This window comes from Rhinatrema bivittatum, chromosome 8 (assembly GCF_901001135.1).
Source record: "Rhinatrema bivittatum chromosome 8, aRhiBiv1.1, whole genome shotgun sequence".
In the NCBI taxonomy this organism is placed as follows: domain Eukaryota; kingdom Metazoa; phylum Chordata; class Amphibia; order Gymnophiona; family Rhinatrematidae; genus Rhinatrema; species Rhinatrema bivittatum.
Genome location: NC_042622.1, coordinates 19,236,320 through 19,243,363, shown reverse-complemented (window position 1 = coordinate 19,243,363; position 7,044 = coordinate 19,236,320). Strand labels below are relative to the sequence as shown.

The 7,044-nt window shown below is 49.1% G+C and overlaps 1 protein-coding gene across 1 annotated transcript in view; it reads left to right on the top strand.

Moving 5' to 3' along the window:
* Positions 1 to 238: 238 nt before the first annotated feature.
* Positions 239 to 7,044, top strand: part of GNAS (GNAS complex locus) — a 290,919-nt gene continuing 284,113 nt past the window's right edge. Inside the window, exon 1 of the mRNA XM_029611104.1 lies at positions 239 to 506. Within this exon, the coding sequence (XP_029466964.1) occupies positions 254 to 506 (253 nt within the window). The 5' untranslated portion in view covers positions 239 to 253. The remainder of the gene's footprint in view (positions 507 to 7,044) is intronic.

Genomic DNA, 7,044 nt, shown 5'->3' with positions numbered 1-7,044 from the left:
ATGAAGAGGGGGGGGGGAGGAGGAGGGGAAGTCCCGGGCTGGAGCGGGCGTCGCGCGCAGGGAGCGGAGCCTGAGCTGGGCAGGCGATGGTGACTTTTCCGGCCAAGCGTGGGAGGCAGCCGCGTGCATTAGACATCGGCGCATCCAGTAATTAATTTTCTTCCTCTTCATCTTCTTCGCTTTTTTTTTTTTTTATTTTCTTTTGTTGGGGTGGTTTTTTTTTTTTTTTTTGCTTTTCCTGGTCTGCTCCATCATGGGGATGTGCTACAGCCTGCGATCCAGGCTGATCGGACCTGCGGGGGGCTCCATCACCTACCCGGGGGGCAGCCGGGGCACGGAGGGGGACCCCGGCCAGCAGGAGTGCCCGGACCCCCAGCTCCGGGCTCAGCTCCGGGAGATGGAGAAAGCCAAGATCAGAGCCGAGATCAAACGGAGCCGGAGCATCGACAAGACCCTGAAAGCCGAGAAGAGGCACTACCGGCAGACCCACCGGCTGCTGCTGCTCGGTAAGTCAGGCGCTGCCCTGCAAAGAGTTTGGGGGGGGGGGGGTTAGATCTTTTCCCACACTTGCCTCCTGCACCGAAATGCGCTATTCGGGGATTGGGGGAGCGGACGGGTGCACGCTGCGCCCCGAGTTCCAGTCAGGACACCGGAGGAGGCGGACATCCTCGGGTGCCCGGGGGGGCTGACGGTTTTTCCTTTTCGTTCTTTTCGTTGGCGGCACGAAATGTTTCCGGCTTGCGGCTGGAACTTGGGGACCTCTCGTCCCAGCGCAGCGAGCCGCGCTGCCCGGGCTTTATCCGAGTGATTCGGAAGTGTGAAAGGTCATAGGTGAGACCTTGCTGGTGGTCCAGCCGTGCTGGGGTCATCGGGTCAAGCCCTCTGAAAGGGCTTAAACATATGCGAATGGCTTTTGGGAAAGTGTGTGACCTTTGATTGGAGACTTCCTCACACGTCTTGGAAAGGAGCCGAGCACTATTGCACGCATTTTAATCCCATTTTAGCGCTCCCTTTGCTGATCCGGGAGACCTTTTTTTTTTTTTCTCTCCTGAGATTCCAGCCTATGACATCAGAAGCCGTGGCCACGTGTGGTCGCCTGTGACGTCACAGTCCGTCAAGCCGAGGGTGTTCTGGTGCTGCTACTTCAGCCTCAGGACATCAGGGCACGAATGCGGAGGGCAGGGGTCAAATCCGTGTCTTAACTTCCAAGTGTCTGAGCGGAAGCTAATGAAAGGAATTATTAGCAATGCGTTCGTGTTTATGCCTAATGCCTTTTAATGTTCACAATGACAAGGCTACGGTGAAACTGAATGCAGTGCGGGTTTGAAGTGCACAGGGTGAAGGGCAGTTGTTCGGATCTGCCCTGAGACGCTGCCAGGTACCTAGGGGCTGGCCCCCAGGGCCCAGTGGCCATGCTCTGTCCTACCATGAGCGAGGTCCATCGCAGAGTCAAGGTTCTGATTCTTGGGTCTGCCGGGGTGCAAAATGCTACTGGGGGAGGGGCGGGGGGGGGGGGGGGTGTCTCAGCTATCACCCCCACTCGGCCATCCACCGGGCAGACTCGGGGTGCACATGTATTCTGGCTGAGGGGAGGGCAGGATGCAAGCCTGGGGAGTTCTATATAAAGGCTGGTGGCACTGTAGATCCAATAAGGTCCTGTTCTAAGTCAGCTGAAAGACCAAAAGGAACAGGAAAGGTGCTAGATGCAGTCAGGTGACTGACGTTAGTGACCAGGGCTGGGTTTGTATGGGCCTCTAGCACAGGCAGGACCCTATGAGCTGTAATGCCATGGTATTATCCTAGCACTGAGGCTAGGATAGTAGCTGCTGCACGTTGGTTGAATCCGTGCTCCCAACTCCGGGCCTCAAGAGCCACAAACAGGTTTGGTTTTCAAGATATCCACATTTGCAGACAATGGCAGTCGTGCATGCAAATCCATCTCATGTATATTCATTGTGGATATCCTGAAAACCTGGCCTGTTTGTGTCTCTTGAGAACCGGAGTCGGCCACACCTGTGAGCGAGGCTCATTACCTGGGAAATCGTCCAATGTGTAAAACATATTTAGTTTTAAGCACCCTCAGTTTGCACTTGTGGTCAAGGCAGATTTGGAGCAATGTCACAAAAATCCCAGTTATTTCAGATTAGCTCATGCTGTGCGTGATTGTAATTTATTGTGTAATAGCCGGTGTGAACCTATGAGAGGCTGTGTGTAGGAGGGAATTTATGGCATCATAGTCGATGTGAACCAATGAGAGGCTGCCTGTAGGGAGGCATTTATGACATCATAGCCGGTGTGAACCAATGAGAGGCTGTGTGTAGGAAGGAGTTTATGGCATCATAGCCGGTGCGAACCAATGAGAGGCAGTGTGTGAGGTCATTAGTGACACTCGACCAACACCCAGGGACTCAGCTGGAAGCTTCTTGCAGAATGTCAGGAATTGCATCTTGAATGTGTCATGTAAATATTTAATCGATGCAAGCTTGTCCTGTGTAACTTTTGAAATAGTAAGGCAGATCATGGAGGGGAATATTGTCTCTCAAACGTAACAGGATTCTGCCCCAGGAGGAGGGGAACGAAATGCTAAAATGTTCATGAGCTCATTCGGGGGGGTCCGGGCCTGGCTGCCAAGGAACACAGGGGAGGGGGTGTGTGGGTGCTTGCGTGGGTGCATGTGGGTGTGTGTGTGTGTGTGGGGTGCGTGGGTGAGTGTGTGTGTGGGTGTGGGTGCCTGCGTGGGTGCATGTGTGTGTGTGTTTGGGTGTGTGTGTGTGTGTATGTGCGGGCACCTTTCCCCTTCCAGTTTCCTCACATGCCACACAGATCGGGGGCTTTGTTTCTTATTCTCAGCCTTCTTCTGCCACTTTCAGCTTTCACGACAGCTGGCCAAGAAATCAAGTTACTGTTTATGGAGTGAGTGTAAAAAAAAAAAAAAAAAAAAAAGTGCATTGGATATTTTGCTTGCAGCCACATAGCAGTTATCAAAATATAAACCATGTGTCACGAGGACGGTTTAAAAACTGAGCCAGAGGACGGAGGACGTATGGATGAGGACGGAGATCTGCACTCGGGGAGCCCTGAAAGCAGCTGCGCCTTACGCTGGCGGAGGCCAGAGAGGGCAGGCGTGTCCCCCGGGTACCCCAGCAGGGCAGACAGAGAGAGCCGTGCACATCTGGGAGCTGGCAAGAACGAGACCGAGATCCCTTTACGGAGGAAGTTGGCCTGATCTTTGGGGGGGGGGGGGGGGGGGGGGGGGGAAGAGGAGCCCGGTAGACAGGGAGGGTCCCAGGGGAGGCGTTGTGGGATGGAGAAAGCATCGGCTGAGGTTTGCTTTCAGGACCTCGGAGGAAGTCCCAGGAACTCCGTGCCAGGTGGCTCCTCACCTGCAGAGATGTAATAATTACCCGCAGTGTCAGCCCGCAGCTCTCATTCCCGAGCTAATCTGGCTTAGTTAAGGAGGAAATTAGCCTGAGGGGGGAAAAAAATGCCAATGCTAAGATTGGGGGAGGCGTGAGTCAGGAATACTGCTCTGACTGGCCCTGACTGGTTAGTGTGGGCAGTGGGCACTGCTCGGGACTCTTTCCATGATATTTTTGTGCTCCCAAATCTTGGGGATTCGTGGAAGTTCCTGTGCAGTCAGCAGGGTGGAAGGAAGATGTGATGTAGGGGAGAGCAGGTTGTAGCTTTGGCAGGGAGAGGACGGGGGGGGGTCTGCATCCACACAGTCTGTCAGTGGGGCCAAGAGTTAGTTTCTTTTTTTTTTTCATTCTTTATTTATTAATTTATATAACTATTACAAGAATCCTCTTGTGAAAGAATATCCTACATACAGTTTACAGCAAATATATCACAAGGATATTCATTATAGAAACATGAATAATTCTGTATCTGTAGGTAAATAAAAGTAAAACTGGAGAGCTTAACAAAGAGCGTATATATAAAGAAAACATAATTTTACAGGAGAAAAAAAGAAGGTGTCGTGAACGGTAACTCCGCTAGTATTCTCTTTACACAAAACAGCCTGCTTATATGGGGCTAGGATGAGAATCCAGAAATATCCTCAAATGTGATGGATCATAAAATACATATCACTAAACAACATTTGCATGGAAATTGAAGTTTGAAAGATATTCCTTTCTGCACCGTTTCTCCTCTCATCTCGAGAACATTTTTTCTCCTCATTTGGGTTTGTTTAACTAGGTCTTGGTAACACCAAACTTTTTGGCCGAAGGATAACGTCTGACTATTTCTAAAATAATTCTTAAAGACATTATTTTTGTCCATTAGAAACGTAAATGTTACTAATAATGGTCTTCGTCATGAAACAGTCATTTCCTGAGATGAATTCAAAAGATTTGATAATTCTGGTATGTCTTGTTGTTCATTTTCTTCTTTCTCATTTGAATATAAATAATATGCCTTAGATATCATAGGTTTCAGTTCCTCCGGAATCTTCAATATTTGAGAGACTTAAAAGGATCTATAGGTGAAATGTTCTTAAGAACAGGGAAATTAAGAAATCTTAAGTTATGAGCTCTCAAAACGTTCTAAACTTTTTCTAATCTTTTGTCTAGTTCCATTTCCTTCTGAATTATCAATGAATTCGCTTTCTCAGCTGCTACAGCTTTTTCTTCCAGTTTGTCAATTTTATTTTTCTGTGTTTTTATTTCAGTTGCATTATCCTTAACTTGCTGCTTAACTTCAGTTACTTCTTTTGTCAATCGCAGAATTGCTTTTTCTAAGGATTGCAGAGCTTTCCAAATTATGTTTAGTGATATCTCAGGTTCCGATAATGAATTTATCTGCGATGAGGTTATCCTGAATTCCAGCTTCGCCCCCACAAGCCATTACCAGGCTCAACAGGTCTTAACCCTGCCTCGAGAACAAGTCCCGTACCTCCCTCTACTCCTCCGGGTAATACCTTGTCTCCGTGCTCTTGCATATTTAGTCTTTTTCTTTCCCCAGCCTGTCGTGGTGATGCGGCCTCTCCTCGGATCACCTCCGTTGGGCTGTTATCACTCCGCAGGCTGCTTTCCTTCTCATGGCCTGGAGGTGCTGGTCTCCTCGGTGAGCCGGGGCTTAGGGATATTACGGTCGGGGACGTTGGCTCACGCTCCTGAGCACTCTCCCCAGCGACCTTCTCACCCGGCGTCAGCGGAGGTGCTGCGGCGAAGAAACTCCCGATAGTAAGTTGTGCAGACTCCAGGGGGGTAGAGGTGATCTCTCCAGCCCTCACCCGGGCTTTAGGTTTAGTATGGGGCATAGCTGAAATGTTGGAAGCTGTAATTTCTCAGGAGCTCCTCCCGCCGCGACCGTTCATGACGCCATCTTGGAAAGCTCTCCAAGAGTTAGTTTCTAAGCCAAGAGGATTGGGTCCCTGCAGTTCTGCGGGCTGCTTTACCTGGGAATAGGAGCCGGGAGTTGCAGCCGGTCAGTTCCTCGCCTTACTGCGATTAGATTAGGGGATAGCGTTCCTCCAGTTCGGAAGGTTTTTGTTTTTTTTTGCGCAGGGTTCAAAGAGCTGACGTTGAACTTTTCAGGCATTACTCAGACTTGGGTCGTTTTAAACCCGAAGCCCGGTTTCCCCGCCCCCTTGACTGAACTGGGTCAGAGAGTAGTGATCAAAATGGCTTGGTGTCTGTATGGGTAGACTTATAGGAGGAGAGGCTGCAGGCTCAGAGAGAGAGGGTGGCGTGGATGCCCTCCCAGAAGAGGTGGCAAAGGCGAGAGAGTAGTACACGAATTAAAAAAACGGCAGATCCCCAGAGACTACAGGTTGGAAACGAAAGAAGGGTGCATGGGGGTCACCTGCACAGAGAGCTGTGAGCAGCTTGCTGGGCAGACTGGATGGAGCATTTGGTCTTTATCTGCCGTCATTTACTGTGGATCACTAAGATAAACCCGCAAGGCCTTGCCGCGGGTCCCTTCCACAGAAAAGGGCCTGAGTGGGGGAGGGGAGAAAGATTCTTTCAGTTTGGACTTTTTTTTTTTGTTTTTAGACGTATGTTAAAGACCTGATTATTTCAACAGGGTGTTATAACCTGATTTTGGCTGTTTTCCTATCATATATTTTTGGTCCAGTATTTCAGTTGTGATTATGCTGGTAAATGTGCTTGATGAATTATGTTGTTTGATGTTTAACTATACTTTTATTACCTTGCTTTTATTTTGTTTATAAAGAAATATTTACTGTCTTTTAATAAGATTTTATAGTTTTTCTATTGTATGTTCTATGTATGCATTGGCTGATGTGCTGTTTCGTGCCTTGACCATATTTTATGGAAAGCCAGGTTACAATTTAGTAACTTCCTGCTCAGAATATTGCAACCTGCTCCTCACAGGTCTCCTGGCGAGCCATCTCTCTCCACTGCAATCTGCCCTAAATTCAGCTGCATGACTTATCTTTCCCCAAAGTCACTAAATCCATACCAGACCTTTATCCACTCTCTCATCTCCTCCTGCTTACACTATTACATCCTGCTCCTCACAGGTCTCTCAGCGAGCCATCTCTCTCCTGCAATCTGTCCTAAATTCAGCTGCATGACTTATCTTTCGCCAAAGTCACTACACCCATACCAGATCCCTTATCCACTCTCTCATCTCCTCCCGCTCAGAATATTGCAACCTGCTCCTCACAGGTCTCCCGGCGAGCCATCTCTCTCCTGCAATCTGTCCTAAATTCAGATGCATGACTTATCTTTCCCCAAAGTCACTACACCCATACCAGATCCCTTATCCACTCTCTCATCTCCTCCCGCTCAGAATATTGCAACCTGCTCCTCACAGGTCTCCCGGCGAGCCATCTCTCTCCACTGCAATCTGCCCTAAATTCAGCTGCTTGACTTATCTTTCCCCAAAGTCACTAAATCCATACCAGATCCCTTATCCACTCTCTCATCTCCTCCCGCTCAGAATATTGCATCCTGCTCCTCACAGGTCTCCTGGCGAGCCATCTCTCTCCACTGCAATCTGCCCTAAATTCAGCTGCATGACTTATCTTTCCCCAAAGTCACTAAATCCATACCAGACCTTTATCCACTCTCT